The sequence below is a fragment of the Empidonax traillii genome, unplaced genomic scaffold (assembly GCF_003031625.1).
Source record: "Empidonax traillii isolate 1590-97213 ecotype Southwest subspecies unplaced genomic scaffold, ASM303162v1 scaffold461:size861717, whole genome shotgun sequence".
Lineage (NCBI taxonomy): Eukaryota > Metazoa > Chordata > Aves > Passeriformes > Tyrannidae > Empidonax > Empidonax traillii.
The window spans coordinates 596,821-620,219 of NW_020955654.1; the positions used below are offsets into that span (position 1 = coordinate 596,821).

Below are 23,399 nucleotides of genomic sequence, written 5' to 3' on the forward strand. Positions count from 1 at the left end.
GTGTCCCGGCGGCCCCGGGGGGCTCCCCCCGGCCCCCGGCGCTCACCGGCCGCCAGCAGCCCCGCGCCGCGGCCCCGCGCCCCGCTCATCGCGGCACCGGCGGGCGCGGGGCGTTACGGTAGCGCCGCGAACCCAGAGTGCGCGGCGGCGGCGGGCGCGGGGCGTTACGGTACCCGGCGCGCCCCGCGCGGGCGGAAGTGAGTGCGCAGCCCCGGCGGCGGCGCGGCCTGCTCGCCCCGGCCCCGCCGTGCCCTCGGCCCGTCCGGTCCCACCGCCGCCGCCGCCGCCATGAAGGACGTGCCGGGCTTCCTGCAGCAGAGCCAGAGCGCGGGGCCAGGCCAGGCCGCCGTGTGGCACCGCCTCGAGGAGCTCTACAACAAAAAGTGAGCGCGGAAGCCGGGGGTGGGGGGGGGGCTGGAATGCCTGGTGTTTGTTCCCGGTGTTTGTTCCCGATGTCTTACGGCGGGTGTTTTGTGTCCCCAGGCTGTGGCACCAGCTTACCCTGCAGGTGCTGGACTTTGTGCAGGACCCCTGCTTCGCCCAAGGCGATGGGCTCATCAAGGTGAGGGGGGGGTGGTGATTGCCGGGTGTGGGATTTCCCCGTGGCACAGGGATGGGGAGGGGGAGTTTACCGGCGAAAACTCAGCCTGTGGCTCCTCTCTGTAATAATCCTCTCGGAGAATCGCTGACCCGGGTGGACTCGCCTCCTGTGAGCCTGCGGGGTCTGCGTGAAAATCCGGCTAAAATTAAATGTGTCGGGGTTTTGTAACTTTCGGGGCGATTCTTTACTTTCATTCGCTCTAAGTTTTTTACGTTTAGGAGGTGCAGGGGGATTTTTATTTTTCTTTTCCGCTCCTCTTCTGTGACAAGGGGTTTGCCGAGTGCAGGGTGGAGTGTGGGGTGTTCACAGGTGCTTCCCTCAGGCCCTTCCTCGGAGCTGGGAGGAACTAAAATGGGTAATTCTGGGCTCCTAGATTCTGCACAGTGCTGGAATTTCTGTGTGGGATGCCCACTTTGTTGGAAAAATCATAGAATGACTTGGGTTGGAAGCTCCACCCTCCCTGGAAGGGACACCTTCTACTAGCCCGGGTCCCTCCAAACGCTGTCCAGCCTCGCCTTGGGCACTCCCAGGGTTGTTCAAGCGAGCTGGAATAGAGAGGAAGTAAAGAGTGAAAACTCTGAACTGGAGTGTGTCCTTGGCCCTGAGTGTCCCTGTCCTTGTCCCCCACAGCTCTACGAGAACTTCATCAGCGAGTTTGAGCATAGGTGAGTCACCTGGGGGTCACCTGGGGGGGTTGGGGTCACCTGGGGGGTTTGGAGGCCCTGTGCTGACCCCGAGCTGCTCTTTGCAGGGTGAACCCCCTGTCCCTGGTGGAGATCATCCTGCATGTGGTCCGGCAGATGACAGGTGCGTGTCCTCACCTTCTCCCTGTGCTGCTCCCAGCCCCTGATCCCTGTGGAACGTGGCCAGGCACAGGGGAATCTCAGACTGCTGCTTTCGGAAGGGAAAGCACTTCAGGAATGCAGTAAACAACATATTTAGGGGTGAAGTTTAGCTCCACGGGACCTCCTGGCACTGCTGCTTTTTAAAACCTGTTTTTTCCTCTGCTCCAGATCCCAACGTGGCCCTGACTTTCCTGGAGAAGACTCGGGAAAAGGTATATCTGAAGCTGCTCCCTGCGGCAGTCCAGTGTGTGTGTGTGTGAGACAGCTGTGCTGTGAAATCCAGGGATTTTACTGCAGGAATGTGATCAGTGGGGTGCACCCAGCCCTGTCCCAGCCACCTGGCTGCAGGTGGCACTCCAGGCAGGTCTCCCTGTGTCCCTGCAGGTGAAGAGCAGCGACGAGGCCGTGATCCTGTGCAAAACAGCCATCGGGGCCCTCAAGCTCAACATCGGGGACCTGCAGGTCACCAAGGTGAGGGGTGGCCCGGGCTGGGTGGTTTTGGGGTGCTGGGGCATTCCTTGATTGTCCCAGCTCCCAGCTCAGAGAGTCTGGTGAGCCTTCCCAGCGTGTGGGAGCTGCTCCTGGTGACCTGCAGTGTTGCTGCCTGAGTGAAGCACGTGGGCTTTGTCATCCTTGACTTGTTTTAGAATCCTCTTTTAAACCCAAAATGAGGATTTTCATGCAGTGCAGCTTTAGATCTCTTAGAGCAAGAGCAGAGTGATGGCTTTGTATGTGTGTGTACCATGGAATGCTGGAATGGTTCCATAGGCAGGGACACCTTCCACTATCCTAGGTTGCTCCAGCCCTCATCTGACCTGGCCTTGAACACTTCCAGCAGTGGAGCAGCCACAGCTCCTCTGGGCAACCTGAGCTGGGGCCTCACCACCCTCACAGGGAAGGATTTATCCCAAATCCCACCCAAAACCTTTTTCCTTCAGTTTAAAGCCATCATTATATATAGTTACAGCTACTGGCCTGGTTTGGGGGTGGTTTCCCCCCCCCCACTACTGTGTGAAGGGAGACTCCTGCTTTATTTTTGGATAAGCATGTCAATATGTGCGTAAATACCCTGGTGGTGGCTTTGGCTGTGGCTCCTGGGGTGTCACACCTGCCCCTGGGCCCCACCTGGGAACGCTGTGACCCTCCCGTCTGGGATCCCAGCGGTGCACCGGGTGCTCCTTGCCCTTTACAAAGGCAGGTCTCCCCCTGCCCAGGAGACCATCGAGGAGGTGGAGGAGCTGCTGAACACCCTGCCAGGGGTGACCTCGGTGCACAGCCGCTTCTACGACCTCTCCAGCAAGTACTACCAGACGGTGGGGAACCACGCCGCCTACTACAAGGATGCTCTGCGCTTCCTGGGCTGCATCGAGGTCAAGGACCTGCCAGGTAACTCCTCTGCCTGGAAAGTCCTACTCTCCATGCTCTGCTCTACCAAATAAACGCCCTGGCAGAGGTTTTTATCCGTGTTGTTTTGGCCGTGCCGTGGTGGATCTGAGGCCTGGCTGGATCGAGCAGTGACCCCACCCAGGGTTCTGCTCCTAAGGGTGATGGGAGGGGGGAATGCCCCTGCCAGAAGGGGGAGTTTCTTTTAATTCCCCAAAAATCTTCACTCTGGATTCCAAAAGTGGTGCTTTTGTGCTGTGGTTACTGCAGGCTCCTGAATTTAAGGCTTAGGAGAGAGTGAGGGGTGGGAACGGTTTAATGCAGGCACAGAGAAGGATGAGGGAGGGGCTGCTGGGGCTTAAACTGCTGCTTTACCTAAATTATTTTTGGTTTGGGCTTTTTCTTCATGCAAATTATTTTTGGTCTGTTTGCTGGGTTTTCTTTCCAGTGTCAGAGCAGCAGGAGAGAGCCTTCACCCTGGGGCTTGCCGGGCTGCTGGGAGAAGGTGTTTACAACTTTGGGGAGCTGGTAAGTCCTGCCACATTTCTCCACTGAGCCTCGGGAGCTGATTTTTACCTTGCTAATGCCCTCCTGCCTGGTTCTTGCAGCTCATGCACCCTGTGCTGGAGTCCCTGAGGAACACAGACCGGCAGTGGCTCATCGACACCCTCTTCGCCTTCAACAGTGGCAACGTGGAGACCTTCCAGGCCCTCAAGTCGGCCTGGGGGCAGCAGGTGAGGGGTGTTGTACTGCTGAAGGCCCGAGCTCAGGGTTTACAGAGCCCACTTGGAGCCTCTGGACCTCTGCTTTACTACCTTCACCTAATTCCTGGCTCTGGTGCACTGGTGTAATTCTAATTGGGGTATAGGAGTTATTTCATCTTGATACCTGTCATTAGTTTTCTTTTGGCTCCCCTCTGGTTGATGGAAAGAAATAGAGAGAAATCTCCTGTGATCCAAGGGCAGAGCACACACAAATGTCCTGCACAGGCAGATAATCCCAGATTTAATCTCCATAACAGCAGTGCTTTCCAGTAGAAAAGAGTGGTTTTTGCTCCTGTTCTGGGAAGTGTGAGGCAAACAGTGGTGTTGGATGTTACCTGCACTGGCCACCCCAGGAATTACTGACACAACAGTAGTTTGCAGGTGGATTTGTGAGTCTACTGGCCTACCTGGTAAAGTTTCTGTGTTTCATGTGCAGCTCCTGAGATTTATTTTCTGGAACCATTCCCAGGTGGTGGCTGGGCTGTGATGGCCTCCTCCCTCCTAAATAAAGCCCTCTCAGGGATTTGCCCCTGCGTGTAACAAACTGTTCTCCCCCAGGCTGAGGGGAAAATGCCATAGTGACCTGATTTGGTGCATTTTCTCTTCTCACAGCCTGACCTGGCTGCGAACGAGGCGCTGCTGCTGCAGAAGATCCAGCTGTTGTGTCTCATGGAGGTGAGCTGGGATGTTCTCCAGAGAAGATGTGGCTGCCCCATCCATGAAGGTGTTCCAGGCCAGGCTGGACGGGGCTTGGAGGAACCTGGGATTATGGAAGGTGTCCCTGCCCATGGCAGGGAGTGGAATGGGATGAGCTTTAAGGTCCCTTCCAACCCAAAACATTCTGGGATTCTGTGATATGGAAGAGGGGCAGAGGAAGCCTCGTATCTCAGGGATGGTGTCTGGAGTGATAACTCTTGAAATTTAGACTTTATTTGACTTATTTCAGTTAAATACGGGAAACGCGGCTGCCAATGCAGAGTGAGACTGGGCAGGGCAGCACAAGGGAGGCTCTGAGTGCTGTAGGAACCACTAAAACCCCGTGGGGGTTTATTTTTTTGCTCTGTTCCCCGGACACAGATGACTTTCACCCGCCCAGCCAATCACCGACAGCTCACCTTCGAGGAGATAGCCAAGAGTGCCAAAGTCACCGTCAACGAGGTGAGTCTAGGGTCAGACAAACTTAGTGATGTCCCGGCTGGGAGCTCTGAGAGTGTCACACAGAATCCTAGGATCATTGAGGTTGAAAAGACCTCCCAAGATCACTGAGAACCTGTGCCTAATGCCCCAGCTCAGAGCACTGAGTGCCACATCCAGTCCTTCCTCATGTCCAACCACATGCAGCTTGAGGTCAGTTCTCTTGTCACTTGTTCCCTGGGAGAAGAGCCCCACTCCCACCATCTGGCCAGACCCCTGTTCCTGCTGCCTGGGGGTGCTTCGACTCTGCTGGCTTTTTCCTGTTGCCTTATTTTTCCTGGGATTTCAGAGACAAGAAAGTCAATCTGGTTTTGGGGAAAAGAGCTCCCTCCTGTATGTTGAGATGTCAAGTCTCAAGGCAGTTCTGTCACCTGAAAGGGGGCAGTGGGAGCTGCTGCTCTGGACTCTGTGTGCAAACAGTCTGCTATGAGGGCACCAAGGGAGGGTTTTATTCGTCTCAGGGGAGAAACTGGGTGATCTGAGTAATTTTCCTTGTGTTTCTGTTGCTAGGTGGAGCTGCTGGTGATGAAGGCGCTCTCAGTGGGCCTGGTGAAGGGCAGCATTGACGAGGTGGACAAGAGAGTACACATGACGTGGGTGCAGCCACGTGTGCTGGACCTACAGCAGGTAACTGGGAAGGGCCACAGCTTGGGAATGAGCCTCCCTGGGGCGTCCTGAAGGGGAATCAGCTTTTCCTTTTACGTGGTACCTGTGATTTCACCCTGGGGTACCTGGTGCTTTTCACATCCCTGTAGGGAGTGGGTGGTCAGAAACCTGACAGGAGATGGAACAAGACAGGGCTGACACGTCCCTTGTGGAAGCCACCCAGAGTATATGAAATTCCAGCTGCAAGGAATTCCTTTGGTGCATTTCAGTTTAACTTTTGGCTGTTGCTGATTTGCTGGTAGAAGCTGTTAATCCCAGGATGGTTTGGGATGGAAGGGACCTTACAGGTTATCCAGTGCCACCCCTTGCCATGGGCAGGGACACCTTCCACTAGTCCAGGTTGCTCCAAGCCCTGTCCAAGCTGGCCTGGAACACTCCCAGGGATGGGGCAGCACCCTTTCCCGGTGTGCAGGGTTTTGAGGAGTAGTTTGGGATCTAAGGTATGTGTCCCTGAGGGTGCCTGTGGGCATTCCCAGGAGCTGAGACATGGCCTTGCCTTGCAGATCAAAGGGATGAAGGACCGCCTGGAGTTCTGGTGCACAGATGTGCGGAGCATGGAGATGCTGGTGGAGCACCAAGCCCACGACATCCTGACATAGAGGGCCTGGCTCTGGCCCCAGGAGAGTGATTCCTGCTGCTCCTGAGGCCGGCAGCACTCAGACCACTGACTGCACTGAATCCATGGAGGGGTTGGGTGGGCAGAGGGGGGAGCAGCATGGGATGTATTTCAGAGGAGTACGTGGCCTTTTGCTGTGTGACCCTTTGGTGCTTGAGTCAAGCTTTCCCTCTGCTGACACGAGTGGCTCTGATCCCAGAGCTCCGTCCTGGGTGGGGATGGATCACTCCCAGTCCCTCCTGCCTCCAGCTGCTGCGGGAGGGTGAGATCCTGGTGCAGGTACCGAGGGGTCTTGGCCTTAGGGGGCACAGCCTGTCCCGCTGCCCTCTCCCTCTGCCCCTGCAGCAACCCCAAGGCAGCATTTCCCAAATCCTCTTCCCCAGATCATCCTCCCTTCACCCCTCCTCATTTGCAGTAGAGGGAGTGTTTGCTCCATCCAAGGGTTTTCCCGGTTGGTGTGTATGTTCACACACTTGAGGGGGTGGTTTGTCTTTCACCAACGCTTTGTGCTCAGGCGAGGTGCAGCGGCATTGCCAGAATAAACGTCTCTGCCTTCCCTTTTCTGGAATTCTGTGTCATCTCCATCCCTTTAAAAACATGTTTCCCCCCACCCAGTGTCACATTTCCTCCTCAGTTTCACATTGCAAACCCCTTTCTCAGAGTAATCCAGTTTTTAATCTGCTGATGGGATCATTGTGTAAGTATGGAGCAGTGGTACCTGGGTGTCAACCTGGGCAGGATCCTTCTGTGGGGAATTCCAGCCCTGATCGCTGTTCCCAAGCCAATTGTAATGGACTGAGCGCTGAAACCAGCCCAGGACACGTTTTTGTTCTGCTTCTGTTTCTTAACCACGGCCGTTAAAAGCTTTTCTGTGAGGGAATTGTCTTTGTTGGGGATTGTTTGTCCTGTTGCTTCCGTGGTTTTCTGGGGTGGAAGTTTTTAGTGCAGGTTGAGAATGTGGAACAAATGGGGATCTGAGCTGGGATCCCTCCCAGCATCCCTATGGATGCACAAACTCCTTGTTATGAGGCAGGACAGGATGTTGCATGGGGAGTTATAGCAATGACTTCAGATTGAATGGAGTTGGGTCCATGGATCTGGTTAAATTCCCTGGGATGCTGGTGGATTTTTAAAAGCTGCTGCCAATGTATCCGTGGTCAGTCCTTGTCACTGCTGGGATTCAGGAGTCTATACCTGCTCACCCTTCTACTGCTGCTTTCCAGGCCCTTCTGGCTAAAATTCCTCCCTGGATGGAGGTTAGGGTTGGGGTTCAGTGCCCAGTGCCTGCCTTTTCCCTGTCAGTTCAGCCACTGGATTTGACTTTCCCAGTTCCTGCTGCATCTTGTCTTCCAACGCTCATTCCTGTCACTTTTGTTGACTTCAGGAGAGTGTGTGGAGGAGACAAGTGTTCTGGAAAATGTTCCCTTCATTTCCTAGTCAGGGACAGGAAAAGGCTTTAAAGGAGCACAGTCTCCTTCCCAATGCCGTGTCGGATCTCGCCCTCATTCCCAGGGCCGCGTCCCTACACGTTGGGATGGAGGAAGCTCCACCTGAGCCAGTGAGTTGTGGGGCTGCTGCTGCTTGAGATCAGCATTAAACACCTGGAATGTTACTGTGGGAAGCACTAACAGCTTCTCTCAGGAGGATTCCAACAGCCCTTGTGCTGTGGGAGCATTCACCTGGCTGCGAAGCTCTGAGCAGTTCCTGGGATTGGAGATCTGTGGATTTCTGACAGCTTCAGAGGTTTCTCCAAGATATCTGGAAGTGCCTTTTGCTACCCGACCTTTCTCATGTGCTGGCTGCTTCCCTGACAGATAATTTGGGATGTGGTGGGCACAAAGGCCCTTTGCAGGGAGAGGGGGGCAGTCAGGTTTCTGTGGGACCCTTTTAATGTCACTTCCCAACAGGAATTCACCTTGGCTTTGCTTCCTTGCTTGTGCTGGAAGAGGTGACTAGGTGCCTGCCCTGTGCTGTGCTCCAGCTGCAGCAGGTAAAGGCTCCAGAGGGAATATCCCTTCTTGCTGGAGCCTGCTGCGAGGGAATGCTGCCTTCAGGACAGGGTTCCAGGTCATTCCCTACGGACACACTTGTGGATGAAGCAAACCCAAGGAGCCACTGTGCTGAATGCAAAAGTGAATTTTAATGAATAGGCCTGGAGGGTTCCATCCCAGAGAGGGTCTGTCCCGGGGGCTCTTCCCTCGGGATTCTCTCAGTGGGGAACAGGCTGCTCCTGCCACTCCTCACTCCGGCCTGGCCTTGTAGTGGTCTATGTTGGCCAGGACCCAGGCTGTGGGCACCAGGAACGAGGTGAACATCACAACTAAGGCAATGCCTTGCTCCTGAGGGGGAAAAGGAATGGGAATCAGTGGGATAGCTGGGCCATGGGATGTTTGGGGGGGGGCTCCTGGGATGGTTGTTCCCTGATTTACAGGGCTCCTGGGATGGCTGCACTGGTGCCATCCAACACCACGGACCCAGCTCACTTCTCTGTGCTCTTCCCAGCCCCATGGCCGTGGGATGGACCCGCTGTGGGGCTGTGGAGGAACTTGGGGAAGCACAGCCATTCCCACTGGCAACAGACAGACCTGAAGCTCTCCAGGCTTCTTGTTTCCCTTATTCCACGTTTCCCCGCCATGATATTCACTAGGAAACTGGAGCAGTGCCTGACCTTGAGGCTCTGGCCAGGGCCCTCAGCATTTCCAGAGGCAGCTGTGCCTGACTTTCAGATGACTTTGGGAACTGCAGCCAGCAGCAGCCCCTCGTTTCTCTGGTGCACCAGGACAGCATCAACGCCCTGCACTGGCACCTTCCTTTCACTTATTTTGCTGGAAAAAGCATCTCCAGGCTCGTGCAAACCTTGGAAAGGCAGCAGGGGGAAAACTGCCCACACAAGGGGTGGAGTGGGAACCAGCCAGGATTTTGGTGAAAAGCTCCTTTTTCCCGGCTTGTTTCACCCTGCACAGGAGGATCTGGACTGGGGGGGGAACTGTCGCCAGAGTGGGACCTACAGGCTCTGTGGTGACAGCAGCCCCTGTCCTTGTCCATGGGGACACTGGCTTTGGGCTGAGTGTCCCAGGATGGGGGGACTGGGCCCAGGTCTGCCCCTGAGGGACCACCAGTGTCCCACTGTCCCTTGGCTTCACCTCCCTGGGGGACACCCTGGGCTGTGAGGGACCCTAAGTGTATGCCCCAAACCTCAAAGGTTTAAAAAGGGGCTTGAACAGAAGCAGGAGCCTGAGGGTGGGGGGAGCAGGGCATGGACCCCTGTGGGGGTGTGGGCTGGAGCCTGGGGGCACCTTCCCCCTGTGCCTCCCTCTCCCCTTTTGCTTCCACCCCCAACAAAAATAATTTGTCCCTATCACGGGGGTTTGGGCCCTTCCAGTAGGGGTGTCCCCCCCCCTTTTCAGCCCCCCCGGGTACTCACAGCAGCAGAGAGCGGGTGCTCGGGGGGGTGGGACCTGAGCTGGGCGTGGGGGGTGCGGGGGGTCCGCAGTGCAGCCGCCAGGATCTGGGAGCCCCTCTGGAAGACCCTCATGGCGCTGTCAGGGCGATCCCGCTGCTCCTGGCTCTGCAGCTGCTCAGCTTGTCACTGTCACTGCTGCCACCAACCCCCCCTCCCTCCGCCACCTCTCGGCACGCAGGACCTGCTGCGCTCCGAGGGCGCAGGGCAGAACACCCTGAGGTGGAAAAGATTTTCCCAAATTGTTCTCCGCTTAATTTTTCTTCCCTTAATTGTTTTCAGTTTGTTTTTTTTTTTCCTCAGCAGCGCCCAACTGCCCAAGGCTCTGAGGCCAAAAACTGTCCCTAGTCAGCACAGGGGGACACTGCTCTGCTGGAGAGCAGAGGCTTCCCCTTCCCTTGGAGCAGACCTTTTCCTTTGGAGCAGAACTTCTCTTCTGTGGCCTTTTAAAGTTTTATACTGCTCATAACACCATTCTGTGGGAAAGGACTTTCTAGAATTCCTTATTCCTCTAATAATGGGAAGGAATAGGGGTGTGTGCTGGTGGGGTTACCCCTCGTCCCCATGTGCCAGCACCTGCTGGAACAGGGTCCAATTCTGCAGAGCCCCCATGGCTGCTCTCCAAGGGATGGCTATTCCTGCCCCTGCCCTGGACTCAGCCTGTGCCACGACCAGCTGCTGGTTGTGAGGAACGAGTGAAAGGACGAATGAATCCTGCTGGGGCACACCTGGGATTTGATCCTGGGATACAAAAGGAGTAGAGGTGAGAGCAGGTGTAACTGCTCAGGCTCTGCCCTTTGCTGCTCGTCAGGGTCTCCTCAAGTCACCCCTGGGGTGTTGGTAGCCACAGGATTGACCCGGCCCGGTTGCATGGGGGCTTTTCCGTGGATTTACAGCGGAGGACAGATGTGTAATGTCAATCTGGTAAGTGCTGGATTGGTTAATAAAATAATCCCTGTGAGCACCAGGGCAGAGAGGCCGGTGGTGCCATCCCTGAATCCCTGACCCACCACAATGGGACCAGCTGGACGGGGTTTGGAACTACCTGGGCTAGTGGAAGGTGTCCCTGCCCATGGAGGGGCTTGGAATGAGATGGCCTTTCAGGTCCCTTCCAACCCAAACCATTCTGAGATTCTGTGTCTGTGGATCTTTCTGCTGCAGCCCTGGAGCACAGGGCAGCTCAGCCAGGGAATAATGGATGTCTTCTTGTCCCCTCTTTGGGAGTAACTCAGTGAAATGCTGCTCAAGCTGCCGGGGGGGTCAGGGATTTGGGGAATGGAGCTGGATCCCAGTGGCACTCCTGGGTGCGGGAAGCCGGGGTGGGGGCTCACTGGGACACAGCTGTGCCTGGAAAAGCCATGAAGGGATAGAGGGCTGGCAGGAGGGAAACTGGAAAAAGTGGGTCAAAGCCAAAGTCCAGGTCTGCTCCCCCTGAAAACAGGTGAGGAGGAGGGTCAGAGCGTGGCTGGGGACCCAGGATGGTCAAGTGTGTGGCTCTGGCTGGGAGCAGTGTGCTGCTCCCCCGGGCTCTCCACTTCGCTTCTCAGGCATCTATTGGATCCTACAGTGTCCGAGTTGGTTTCTTCTTTCAGTTCCTCCTTCCCGGGGTGTGGGGCAGAGCCAGGACCTCCGCGGTCCTGCCACGGGTGCTGAGCTGAGCTGGGCAAGCACCTGCATGCAGAGGTTTATTTTTCTAATCTTTTTTTTTTTTTTTTTTTTTTTTTTTTTTTTTTTTAAGGGGAAAAAAAGCGATTTCCTTCCTTCTCCCTCGGTTGGGCAACTTCCGTCTGTCCTTCCCTGGAACTGCCTCCCTCCACCTTCCCGGCCAGGGCTCAGCTCAGCCCCGGACAGAAGGCAAGACCCACCTCCTCGCTTCCCCACCCTTGGGCTTGGGCTGGGTTGGGGTTTTTTACTTTCCTGAAGGCAGGATTTTCCTCCCAGTTCAGTCTCAGTGAGGAAACCGAGCTGAGCCTGAAAGCTCCTGCATCTGGCTGCTGTCAGGGAGTGATCTGGGGGCCTTCCCTGACCCCATGTTACCCCAGCTGGATTCCCAGCTCAGCCCAGAGTCTCTCAGAGCCTCATTTCATCATTCCTGTGTTAGTCCAGTGCCCAGCACTGCTAGGAGCCAGCTGCAGCTCCCTTTTGTCAGGTGCTGTTTACACGTTTCTATATCTGTACGTATCTTTAGTCTCTAATTTTATATATATTTGGAACAAATATATTTGTAAATCTATCAGTGAAGGAGAAAGCTCCTGCCCCGGGAAGCTGAGCTGGAGATGCAGGAGCGAGGGGGAACAGAGAGTTGCAGTGAGCTGGGAAAGGGGGAAACTCAGGAGACACGGAGTGTTTCAAAGTGTCATGGAACAACACTGGGGAGGAAGAGGAGGCCAGAAGAGGAAGGTGATTGTGTGTACTGGGAGAAACTGGTGCAATCCCATCACAGAGAGGGTAGCAGAAGAGGAAGAGGAGGAAGCTTGAGAAGTGATGAAGCCCGTGAGGCTGTGGGGTTTAGGGGAGCTGGAGGAGATGCCGGGATGGGGCGAAGGGGTGGAGAGGGAGCTGGGATGGAGGAAAACCGCTGGGGGCGATCAGAGGGGACACTAAAAGGGACGGGAGATGGACGAGGGCAGGTGAGCAGCACCTTCGTGACGGCCAGGGTGTGTCCCGGGGGGTGCCGGGCGCTTTGTCCCCTCACCCCCTGTCCCCGCCGTGCTCCATAGGTGGAGTTGGCAGCGATGGCCGAGGGGGACCCCGCGGTGTTCACGGCCCCAGCGCTGCCCGCGGACCCGCGGCTGCTGCCCACAGTGACGAACGCCTACCTGGGCACCCGTGTGTTCCGCGACATCCTGCACGTGGGCGGCGTGTACAGCGGGGCCGCAGGGGACACCCACCGCGCCGACGTCCCCAGCCCCCTCAGCGTGCGCATGGCCCTGCCTGGCACGGACAGCCCCGCCCAGACCTTCGCCCTGAACACCCGGACAGGTGAGCTGGGAGCAGGGAAGGATCCCCCCATCCCGATTGTGCCGCGCAGACCCTCCCCCCAGGCTCTTTCCCTACCCTCCCCCAGAGGTTAAATTCTCCCTTCCGTGCAGTCACCTCTGCTCGTTCTCTATTCACCTCAGGGTGTTGCTCTTCTGAAACAGCTGGAAAAATTCCCCTTTCATGTAATAGGTTTCATTCATGAGCTCCTTTCACGTGTAAGTAATATAACAATAAAATAAGTAATTTTCAGGCTGTAGCTCAATCCCTGCTGGGGACAGGCTTAGCAAATTGGGATAAAATGTTTAATGGCACAAACCATCCCTCAGCAGCTTGGCCAGGCTCAGTGTCAGCAGTGCTGTTTGGCAAACAGCTGGATCTGAACCTGGGAAAGGCCAGCAGGAACCAGGAGATAGGGAAGAGATAGGAACCTGGGACAGAACACCAGGACCTGGGGGTGCCAAAGGCTCTCGCTGTGCTTACAGGGACCTTCAGCCACACAATTCAGTCCCCTGGTTATGTGGCCACCCAGCAGCTCTATGCCCACCACTCCCTGGTCCACCTGATGGCCTTCAGTGTCACCATCCAGCGCTTGGATCGCTCCACAGAGCCCATCACCATCCAGCTCCAGACCTCGTTCGTGCCACAGAGCCAGGACCTGGACCTGACCCCAGGGCCAGACTTCCAGGGAGCACAGTGAGTCTGGGGGATGGGGGTCTCTGCCCTGAGCCCACCCTCCGTGGGCTGTGGCACACTGTCCACTCTCCCTTGGGGACTAAACTGCAGAAGTAAGCAGTAAGGAGCTGGGCTGGAATGGTGGGTGGTTTGAGGCTGGAAAGGTGAGTGGTGTGGGGCTGGACTGGTGTGTGGCTTGGAGGCTTTTGCACATCAGCTTTTTCCTGGCAGGTGTATAAACAGCCCCCCCCTTTCAAATTAAGCATAGAAACATTTTTATTAGTTGCAACTCCAGAATTATCCCTTACACTGATGTGTAAGAGCAGCAAAGGCCCTAGGGGTCAGATGTGATTCCAAAGAAGTGGGGAAGAGGGGGAGTTTGGAGGAGATGACGTTTAGAACTAGATTCCTGGGACTGGAGACCATTTGTTGTGGCTTTGCACTGAAAGAGGGCAGGCTTAGATGGGATACTGGGAAGCAATCCTTCTCTGTAAGGGTGGGGAGGCCCTGGCACAGGTTGCTCAGAGAAGCTGTGGCTGCCCCATCCCTGGAAGTGTCCAAGGCCAGGCTGGACGGGGCTTGGAGCAACCTGGTTTAGTGGAAGGTGTCCCTGCCCACAGCAGGGGGTGGAACTGGATGGGCTTTAAGGTCCCTTCCAACTCAAACCATTCTGGGATTCTCTGATGAATCTCAGCATCCTGCACACTGGGGATGAGATAGCTGCAGAGCTGAAGAGTGGGGATGAGGGAGCTTCCATCTGGGAATGGAGCCTGCCACCTTGGAGGCCCCTCTGGGTGTTGGATGTACAGGGAGTCCTCCCTGCCCCACCACTCCGTGTCTCCCACAGCTACATCTATGGGCAGACGCTGGTTCCCGAGGTGGAGGGGGGACCCCGACCCACTGTTCACATGCTCTGGACGCCCGTCCCACCCTCCCTGACGCTGGGTGGGGAGGAGCAGGAGCGCTGCTGGGAGTTCCTGACGGCCGTGGCAGAAAGTGAGGAGGAGGCCAAGAGGAGCTACGTGCAGGGGCTGTCCCTGGTGGCAACGGGGGCCCTGCACCGCTCCCACATCCGCACCTGGGCCGCGCTGTACCGGGGCTGCTCCGTGCAGCTGGAGGGGCCCCCTGCCCTGCAGCAGGCCCTCCACGGCTGCCTCTACTACCTGCTGAGTGCCCTCCCACCCCGGGGCAGCCCGGGATTCGTCTTCCATGGCATCAGCCCTGGCGGCTTGTCCAACGGAACCCGGGGGGAGGACTACTGGGGACACATCTTCTGGGACCAGGTGAGCGGGGACCCTGCTGGCTGGTAACCTGGGGGCTTGGCACAGTGGCTGGGATGGAGAAGATGCCATCATTCTATTGGGATGGGGAAAACTCTATCCTTCCATTGGGATGGAAAAGACTATCCTTTAATAAGGATGGTGAAGACTATACTTTAATAGGGATACAGAACACTCCATCCTTCCACTGAAGGGTGAAGCTGGCGGGGAGCCTTCGGGTGTCCCACCAGCCAATCCCACCTCCTTGCCTCGCAGGACACCTGGATGTTCCCCAACATCCTGCTGCTTTACCCTGAAGCTGCCCGAGCCATCCTGGAGTACCGGATCCACACGCTGGAAGGAGCCGTACACAACGCACGGGAACAAGGCTACAAGGTGGGGCAGGGGCACTGGCCTGAGGGCATGTCACCAGCCCCTTGTCCCCAGGAGGGGAGCCCCTTAAGGTGATGTGCTCAGGGATGTTTTCTCCTGGCAGGGAGCCAAGTTTCCGTGGGAGAGTGCAGCCACTGGCCGTGAAGTCTGCCCCGAGGAGATCTATGGAGCCCAAGAGATCCACATCACCGGGGATGTCCTGGTGGCCTTTGAGCAGTATTACTGCACCACACAGGTAAAGGGAGTTTGTACCACCTGGGTGGCCCAGTGGCAGGGCCCACAGGACACGTGGTGACTGTCACTGTCCCTTCCCAGAGGAATTCTGCTCTGTCTGCTGCGCAGAGTCCCTCCCTCAGCCTTGCCTCCAAGGTCCTTGCTCCCGTGGGTGTCTCAGCACCCTGTTGGCTCAATCCAGGCCAGTTTTCTGACTTTCCCTCCTGTCCTCTCCATCTCCTCAGAGCCTCTGTGACCTCCTGCTGATTTGGGGTCTGGTGGAGTGTCCCTCCTACCCCTGTTTTTCTCTGGCTTTGGCTCCCCCAGGACCAGAAGCTGTTCCAGGAGGATGGAGGCTGGGAGCTGGTGGAAGCCGTAGCTCAGTACTGGTGCAGCAGGATGGTGTGGAGTGAGGAGGAGCAGCTCTACCACATCAGAGGTACCTGTGCCATGGGAAGGGCGTGAAAAGCAGAGGTTCAGAGTCACCTGGTCTAGTGGGAGGTGTCCCTGCCCATGGCAGGGGTGTGGAACTGCATGAGTTTTAAGGCCTCTCCCAATGCAGTCTACCCTGGGATTCCATGACTTGAAGGCTCCCTTTTCTGTGAAGTGTGGGGAGATGCCCTCAGGATGAGGTACCTACACCCATCAGCTGAAGCTGTGACCCAGGTTGTTCCTCCTTCACCACCAGCACCACGAATGTTCTCTATTGAGCATCCCACTGAGACCATGTGGGATCCTGCCAGAGGATGGGCAGGCAGGAAGGTCCCCTTTCTCCAGCCATGTCCCTGAGGAGGGGCCCAGGACCCCTGGGTGTGCTGGGGTGTGAGGTATCCCCTCCTGTCCCCCCAGGTGTCATGCCCCCAGACGAGTATCACCACCAGGTCGATAACTCTGCTTACACCAACGCCGTGGCCCGGCGCAGGTAAAGTGTGGAATGTCTCCTGGAATCATTGCCGGGCTCTCTGCCTCCTAGAAACACTGTCCAGCTCTCTGCTTCCTGGAAGCACTGCCTGGCTCTCTTCTCTCCCACTCTGCAGGGACAGGAGGCAGTGGGGCTCCCGAGGGGATGCTCCTTCCATCTCCTCACACCCCTCTCCCTGTCACCCCCCTGCAGTCAGAGGAAGGAGTAGGTGGGGCCATGGCCACTCTTTAGGTGCCCATGTGAGACTGAGAGGGATCTCCCTTCACAGCAGGGCTTCTCCCTATGCATTCCATGAGATGTCTGTGCAATTAGCCAGCTGGAGACACCCACAGCCGGAGGAACAGGCTCCTGGCTCCATGACAGAAGGTGTTACCCCCCGGCTCAATCTCTGACCTCTGTTCTTCCACAATAGCTTCTTCTGCAGCTCCATCATCTCCCTCTGTCCCCTTTCTCCTCCCATTGTCACCCATCCCTGACATAAACCATTGTTTCTCCCTTTTTCCAGCTTAAACTTTGCCGCTGAAGTTGCTCGGGACCTGATGCTCCCAGTGCCAGAGGAGTGGGAGGACTGTGCCAGGAAAATCAAAGTGCCTTTTGATGCACAGAGGCAATATCACCCCGAGTATGATGGCTACAGCCCAGGTGAGCAGGGAGGCAGGGCCAGCCCTTGGAGACAGCCGTGGGTCACACTTCTGATCCTGGAAGGAGCAGGACTCTGACTGGTTCAGGTTGGGAATGGTGAAAGAAGAGTTCCCACCGCTTCCCAGGTGTGAAGAGCCTGCGGTCCAACAAGCCCCTTGGGCCACCATTCCCAGGCAGTGCCCGCTGTCTGACTGGCCCCTCTCCCCAGGGGAGCCAGTGAAACAAGCTGACGTGGTCCTGCTCGGGTTCCCACTGATGCATCCCATGAGCACTGAGGTCCGGAGGAACGACCTGGAGACATATGAGCCTGTCACCGACCCGGCTGGGCCTGCCATGACCTGGGTAAGGGGAGGGCAGCACCCAGGGTGGGATTCCCCCCGGGGGGGAAGGTGTGTTTCCATCCAGGACAGTCACTGCCAGACCCATCAGGCAGGATTCATCAGACCTGCTTCAGAGCCTGAGGGAGGGTGGATGGCACAGAGCCGGGATGTGTGCGGGGTGTGTTCACTCTGGGTGGGATGGAGGCAGTGGAGGTGCTGCTCTGCTGCACTGTGACCAGCAGCAGCGACAGACCCTTTCCCCCTCTGTCAGAGCATGTTTGCCGTGGGCTGGCTGGAGCTGAAGGAGGTGCAGAGAGCCCAGAGCCAACTGTACAAGTGCTTCAGCAACATCACAGAGCCCTTCAAGGTGAGTGGTGGGGCTGCAAGTCCCTCTGGTTTGTGTCTCACCTGCTCCCAAGTAGGTGACACCCCAGATGTGTGACAGGGATATTAAACCCACAAAACTGCCTGCATTGTCCCAGATCAACTCTTGAGTTGTTTCTTTCTCGTGCTGGTGCAGATCTGGGTGGAGAACTCGGATGGTTCGGGAGCTGTGAACTTCCTGACAGGGATGGGTGGATTTCTGCAAGCCATCCTCTTCGGCTACACAGGGTTCAGGTGAGGCCTCTTATGTCACATTTAATTCCTGCTTGTCCCTTAAAATGTCCCTGTTTGGTTGGAGCAAAATTGGGAACAGGTGAGAGACTCAATCTGGGTCACATTTGGGAAGTAAAATACTATTCCCTAAGCCTGTTCTTTGGCTCAGCTGCAACATCATCCTATCTCCTTTGGAGAGGGTGAGGAAACACCTTCTGTAACATCATCTTTTCTCCTTTGATGGGGTGAGGAAACACCTTCTACAGCCCCCTCTGTGGCCCCCTGCACACACATGGATCTGGGAGCCTCCGTGGAGGGAAGTGCTGAGCAGGCATCAGCTCAGCTTTAAAATATCTCGGGAAAACAGGGAGCTGTTCATATAATTTCAGAGCTGTGTCTCGTATCTGGTGGTTTCCACCCTGAAGCCATCGCCTCTTAAACCTATTCTTGGTTTAACTGAGGCTGGATCAAGCCTTTTGATTGCCGGTGAAAACTTCCAGCACTAACTATGTGTTTTTACTCTGTGTGTGTGGCCAGAGGTGCTGGGAAACCCACCAGTTCCTTGGTGGAGCTGGGTTTGAGCTGCCGTATTCCCAGCTGGAAAACCCACCCATTCCTTGGTGGAGCTGGGTGTGAGCTCCCATATTCCCAGCTGGAAACCTCAGCCTCGGCTCTGGCCGAGCTGGGAGGTCTCCAGGCACCCAGGGTGTGTCGGGTCGGGCCCCTTGTGGGACAGGCACAAGCCACGGGCTTTGGGGCTCTGGCCAAATTTCCAGAGGTTGGGATAACACTGTGCAGCCCTAGGGACCCTGCTCCCCCCTTCCCCATCATAGGGCACAGATCCTGCCTGGCACTGGGACTCTCCAGGCCCTCGAGCCTCCCTCGAGCCCTCTCCAATCCCTCTCAACATTCTGGAGTTGATGGTCAAGAGCTCTCGTGTGCCAAGATTTGGGTCGGAGACAACAGTGACCGTTGTTTTTCCTCATCCAGAGCCAACACCCACACAGGCTGTTTGGCTTTGAATCAGGGGTGGAGGAAGTGTCAGGCTGTTTGCTCCATTATCTCTGGAGAAGGAGCACGAACAGCTGTGCTTCCAGCCCTCCAAACCGCAGGAGTGGGAGCTGAGATGGGTGTCTGGAACTGAGCTCTTCCAGAAGAACAATATATTTTTCTCCTTTTTTTTTTTTTTTAATTAAGAAAAGTATAAAATCCAACCTTAAGGAAAGCTCAGGCCCAGACTGTGGAACTGGAGAGGGACAGGAGTGTCTTTGGATGCTGGACTGTGAAATTATGGCCCCTGTAGCTCCTCACCAGATGGTCCATCAGTGTGTTCAGGGTTTGCCCAGAGATCCTTGGATGCACTGAGGATACTTTCAGACACCTCCAGGGTGCACAAGGTGGCCATGCCTGGAGAGGTGGCCACACCCCAGAGGTTGTTCATCCATGGCTCCTGCTGTTTCCACCCTGACGTGCTCCTGCCTTTCCAGGATCACAAGGTCCAGCCTCCGCTTCAATCCTGCCTTTCCCCACGACATCACCAAGCTGAAACTCTCCGGCATCTCCTACTTGGGCAACAAACTGGATTTCACCATCACCACAGCAGAGATCAGCGTGGAAGTGACTGAGACCTCCAGAGACCCTCTGGCATCTCCCCTGGAGGCAGTACTGGAGTCGGGGCACCATTTTCCCCTGTGGGAGGGTACGGCAGCAGCACCTGGCTCCGCTCCCTGAGATAAAGAATTTGGGGAGAAACCATTCCCATATCTCACACAGGGGTGTTTTTGTTGCAGGGCAGAGTGTCTCCTTCCCCACAGTGCCCGGCTGGATCCAGAAGTCACCCTCCAGGACCACCTAAGCCTTGGCTGATCCAGGTTTTGCCAGCTGGACCAGCAGATCTGGGATATTGAGAAAGGGGGAAGGTAACAGCGGGCAGAGTGGGGGTCCCAGGCTGTGCCATGAACCCTTAACCCCCCAGGACTGAGTGTGCCACCTGTCCTTGTGTTCCCGGGAAGGGGGGATGTCCACAGAGCTGTGACCATGGCAGGGGGTCAGCATGTCTGTTCTGGGGGCACTGAGCCCCAGAATCCCCTTCGCACACCTCCAGGTTCTCTCACTTGGCACAGATGAAATCAAGCCTGAAAATGACCATTTCAAATGAGTTTTCTAAACACCCAGGAGTTGTTTGTGCTCTCCATATCTGCATTTGTAAGGAAGCCCCTTCCTGAATGGATCTGTGACCCTGACTCCAGCTCCTCCAGCACATACTGCCCCTGTACTGCCCTTGCCTTCCCCTCACATTTCTCTGTGTGCTCAAAGGGTTGTGGAGCCTCAGCCACTGCTGCTTCACCAGATGAGTGGTGTTTTGGCACTGATATTAGGCCAAAATACACAGCCAAAAGCCTTTTAGCCCTGTGTGGGCATCACAGATCTCCTTTCCTGTTGAGTTATTTGGTGTATAACATCCCTACCGTGTTTTCAAACCCCTCATCTACATTATTCCCGTTCTTGTCAAGCAGCTTTGGAGTTAAATCCTTTCTAACTTGGCATCTGAAGGGCTGCAGGAAGCCTGGACATCAGTGATCCATGATGTTTTCATGTCAGATGGTGACATGAAGCAGTGTTGTTCCAGGCCTGAGCAGCCTCGGGGAGAGCAAAATGCTGCTGTAGGTTTGCTCAGGGCATTTTTGGTGTCCCAGAAACCCCAGGGAAGAGCTGTGCCTGTACGGGGGGGGTTATGGTGCCCCACAGCATCCTCTCTCCTGCCTCCCCCGTGGCCGGGGCTCAGCGCAGAGCAGCCCTGGGTGGAAGCAGGGCCCCGCGGGGTCTGTCCTCGCCAAACCAACCCCGGGAATCTTGGCGGCGTCGATACAAAGCCCCGCGGCCGCTCCCTGCCCCGCGGCATCTGGGAATGCTTAGGGGAGGAGCAGGGACTCTCCTGCCGTGTAATTACTCGGGCTCTCTGCTCCGGCCTCATCAGAGCCACCAGCCCATAATTAGCTGCAGCTCTTGGCAGGACAAAGAGACGCACCGTCCCCTCGTTCTGGTTCCAGTCCGGAGAGCTGCACCCGGACTGGGATTTGGATGGGGCTGGGATGAAGCCCCACACTGAGCGAGGTTTAGTCAAAGGGGGTTTAGCAGCAAGAAAGGGATCCTTGAGTCCCCTTTAGCCAAAATGAACCGTCTCCAGCCCAGGGAGGGACAGCAGGGAGCAGGGGAGGTGCGTCCCACACTCACCCACCCCGTCCTGGACAGGGACCTGCAGGGAATGTCTGTGTTGCTGCAATGAGTTTGAGGGTGTCAGCTTCCACTGGGAGGGGGACACACCATTTGCTGCAGCCTGTCCCCAAGGAGCTTCTGTGCTCCCTCCCCTCCTCGGTCCCGGTGGGCAGTGGTCATGGGGACTGCGGCATCTCCTGCCTGCAAGGAGCCCGGTTAGAGCCAAAAATCATTGTTTATGTTTATTCCTTTGGCATCCACCTTGCCTCCCCACCCTTCCACAGGCAGAAACTCACATTGTGTGAAATGTTTAATGGTTTAAATAGTGATCACGGAATCTGGAGGGAGGCTGAGCTCCACACGAGATAATGAGAGAGAAAAAAACCCCACAGGATAAATGAAAATAACTGCTCTGCTTCCCAAAGTGTGGTCGGGAGCGGGGTCAGGCCAGGCAGGGAGGGGTCACAGCGGTGGGGGAGAAGCCCCTGGGGCTGCCCCCTAACCCAGTGGGTGTCAGAGCTGGTGGCCATGGCCTGGAGTGGCGGAGAGGGGCGGTGGCCTTTTTTGGGGGAGCCACCAGCGACGCGAAGGAGATTCCACAAGCCCTTTACCCCGCCCCCCTCACTGGTCCTCCTCGTCGCTCCCGCTGAGCTGGTAAGTGAAGAAGCCGACGGACTCCTGGGCGAGCTTGGAGAGGTGGATGACACCGGTGACGACGAGGGCGACGAGCAGGAGTGGCAGCACCACGCTGCCCGCCGTGGCCAGGGCGTTGTAGCACCGGGCCTTGGAGCTGAAATGCCGAGCGGCTTCCACGTCCCCAGACACCTTCCGGTCCCGCGCCTGCAACGGGAGGACAGACCCCTCCTGCAGCCCTTTCTCTTAGCCCCCTTCCCCTCAACCCACTTCCAGCAGCTGCCTCCTGCAACCCCTTTCCCTCAGCCCCCTTCCTGCAGCCTCCTCCTCTGCCTCTCCCAGCCTCACTCGAGGGATTTGGCCCCCTTGCAGCCCCCTTGCATCCATCCATCTGTCCCAGGCTGCCCCTGTTCCACACACTCCTCGTTCCCCTCTGGCCCCACTTCCTTTGCCTCTGGGATTTTCCCTCCTGCTTTTTCCAGAGCCTCACTGGCACCACCTCCTTCTTGCTCCCATCTTTCTGTTCTGGTCTAGTCCAGATGGAGCTGGGATTTCCCCTCCTGCTTCCTCCAGAGCCTCACTGGCTCCAGCCCCCATCTTTTCACCTGGTCCAGTCCAGCTGGAGCTGCTCCTGCCAAAGGGCTGGGCCGGGGGGCTGGGGGCATCACAGCCCCCACGGCACTTTGTGGGATGAAGCAGCTGGTCCTTGGAGTGTGGGCAGGGGGCTGTGGTTATCCAGGGGGTCCCACAATGTCCATAATAATAGGTGGCAGGAACACAGCAGGGAGGATTCACCAGTTGCCAGTGTCACCTGCCTCTGGAGGGTGTTGGGCTCCGTCACCCCCACCCCCACCCCGCCCAGAATTATCCCAGGTGCTCTGTGCCTCCTCGGCAATCCCTCCCTTGACATCCAGGTGGCAAGGGATTCCCGGAGACCCCAAGCGCTCCGGTCCTGCCGGGTGCCGGTACCTTGACGGCGAAGGCGAGCGCCACGAAGCCCAGGCAGCAGAAATTCATGTAGAGGGTGTTGAAGATGGCCCAGACGAGGTGGTCGCGGGGTGGGGGGGCGGCGGGGGGTGGTCCCCGCTTGCGAGGCGGCTCGTCCTCCCGCGGGTACGAGGTGTCCATGGCCACGGAGAGGGGCTCCCGGGGCTCCAGCAACCTGGGGGGGAGCACGGCCGGGCACCGCTTATATAGCCCTGCTCCGCTAAATATAAACCCGGGAAATTACAGCTCTGCGGGATGTGGTTGTCCAACAGGCCGGGCTGGGAGAAGGGCTGGGATGGCGAGCCTGGGAAGGCTTTTTATAGCCAGTTTTCCCGCCTGTGATGAGGAGCGTGGATGGTTCCAGCGTGGGCACTGCGCGGCGATGGAGCCACGAGGTGACTCCGACACCGTCTGAGGGTCGTCCCAAGAGAGACCCCCGGTACCAGGACCCCCGCGGCACTGACATCGGTACTTCCCGGCCCTCCAACCCTCCAAATGAGCTGGGCAGGGCAGACCCTCCTTGGCAGCACCTTTGGGCCACCGGGTGGATGAAATGGGAAGTTTATAGGGAAAGGTGGAAGGGCTGCATCCACGGGGCTCCCTGGCAGTGGGGGGGACGGGGCTACAGGGTGGAAGGGGGCGGGGCCAAAAAACACGGAGGGTCTTTAATCTTCTTCTTTTGCCACACTTCATATTTTGGAAAGGAACTTCTTTGGGATCTAGGCTGGAAGCACTCTGCTCTGCGGTGGGATGGAGGCATGGCAAGGAGGAGGAGGAAGAGAAGGAGGAGAAAAAGGAGGAGGAGGAAGAGAAGGAGGAGGGTCCCACGAAGACCTGCGAGGACCCTCTACTCTGTCCCGCGGTGAATGAGGTGACAACGAGGGGGTTTGGCAGGACGAGCTTTATTGGTGGCAGCAGGGACTGACAAGTGTGTCACAGGTGCTAGGAAGCACAAGAGCAGAGAAAAGGGTGCGGGGACACCCGGGAGGCAGCAGCGAGGAGACGGGGTTCGTTCCCTTCGCCTCCGCTCCCCT

General features: G+C 56.9%; 3 protein-coding genes and 1 long non-coding RNA gene across 5 annotated transcripts; 2 read left to right on the plus strand and 2 right to left on the minus strand.

Annotated features, from left to right (window-relative positions):
* The first annotated feature begins 202 nt into the window (after nt 1–202).
* On the plus strand, nt 203–22,323 carry PSMD13 (proteasome 26S subunit, non-ATPase 13). 2 transcript variants are annotated; one of them, XR_003572543.1, is made up of 14 exons: nt 203–383; nt 484–562; nt 1,232–1,266; nt 1,353–1,408; nt 1,615–1,658; nt 1,831–1,917; nt 2,661–2,832; nt 3,278–3,357; nt 3,438–3,563; nt 4,206–4,268; nt 4,671–4,751; nt 5,298–5,414; nt 5,957–6,520; nt 22,301–22,323. XR_003572543.1 is itself a non-coding variant. In XM_027895484.1 (13 exons), the coding sequence occupies exons 1-13, from the start codon at nt 289–291 to the stop codon at nt 6,050–6,052; spliced, it is 1,131 nt and encodes a 376-aa protein (XP_027751285.1). In that variant the 5' UTR covers nt 203–288; the 3' UTR covers nt 6,053–6,637. The 2 variants fall into 2 exon arrangements, 1 of the variants encoding a protein (XP_027751285.1); XM_027895484.1 differs by lacking the exon at nt 22,301–22,323 and having other exon boundaries at nt 5,957–6,637.
* Nucleotides 8,188–9,624, minus strand: LOC114063317. Its single transcript, XR_003572545.1, has 2 exons — nt 9,494–9,624; nt 8,188–8,408 (listed from the first exon to the last, which is right to left on the minus strand). It is a non-coding gene; the product is annotated as an uncharacterized LOC114063317 (long non-coding RNA).
* Nucleotides 12,265–19,700, plus strand: PGGHG (protein-glucosylgalactosylhydroxylysine glucosidase). The gene is made up of 13 exons (XM_027895463.1): nt 12,265–12,511; nt 12,994–13,204; nt 14,031–14,466; nt 14,719–14,838; nt 14,939–15,070; nt 15,376–15,487; nt 15,898–15,970; nt 16,476–16,612; nt 16,821–16,954; nt 17,204–17,299; nt 17,453–17,550; nt 19,017–19,228; nt 19,320–19,700. The coding sequence occupies exons 1-13, from the start codon at nt 12,265–12,267 to the stop codon at nt 19,382–19,384; spliced, it is 2,073 nt and encodes a 690-aa protein (XP_027751264.1). The 3' UTR covers nt 19,385–19,700.
* On the minus strand, nt 21,347–22,506 carry LOC114063312 (interferon-induced transmembrane protein 5-like). The gene is made up of 2 exons (XM_027895508.1): nt 22,348–22,506; nt 21,347–21,585 (listed from the first exon to the last, which is right to left on the minus strand). Exons 1-2 carry the CDS (start codon nt 22,504–22,506, stop codon nt 21,367–21,369), a joined length of 378 nt encoding a protein of 125 aa, XP_027751309.1. The 3' UTR covers nt 21,347–21,366.
* Between the last annotated feature and the right edge of the window lie 893 nt (nt 22,507–23,399).

Excerpts from the sequence above, each read along its gene's own strand:
- PSMD13 (XM_027895484.1), top strand. The coding sequence starts at position 289 with ATGAAGGACGTGCCGGGCTTCCTGCAGCAGAGCCAGAGCGCGGGGCCA. Across the intron at positions 4,269-4,670 it reads AGCTGTTGTGTCTCATGGAG|ATGACTTTCACCCGCCCAGC; the intron begins GTGAGCTGGGAT and ends CCCCGGACACAG. Across the intron at positions 4,752-5,297 it reads CCAAAGTCACCGTCAACGAG|GTGGAGCTGCTGGTGATGAA; the intron begins GTGAGTCTAGGG and ends TTCTGTTGCTAG.
- PGGHG (XM_027895463.1), top strand. The coding sequence starts at position 12,265 with ATGGCCGAGGGGGACCCCGCGGTGTTCACGGCCCCAGCGCTGCCCGCG. Across the intron at positions 13,205-14,030 it reads CCAGACTTCCAGGGAGCACA|CTACATCTATGGGCAGACGC; the intron begins GTGAGTCTGGGG and ends TGTCTCCCACAG. Across the intron at positions 15,071-15,375 it reads AGTATTACTGCACCACACAG|GACCAGAAGCTGTTCCAGGA; the intron begins GTAAAGGGAGTT and ends TGGCTCCCCCAG.
- LOC114063312 (XM_027895508.1), bottom strand. The coding sequence starts at position 22,506 with ATGGACACCTCGTACCCGCGGGAGGACGAGCCGCCTCGCAAGCGGGGA. Across the intron at positions 21,586-22,347 it reads CGCTCGCCTTCGCCGTCAAG|GCGCGGGACCGGAAGGTGTC; the intron begins GTACCGGCACCC and ends CTCCCGTTGCAG.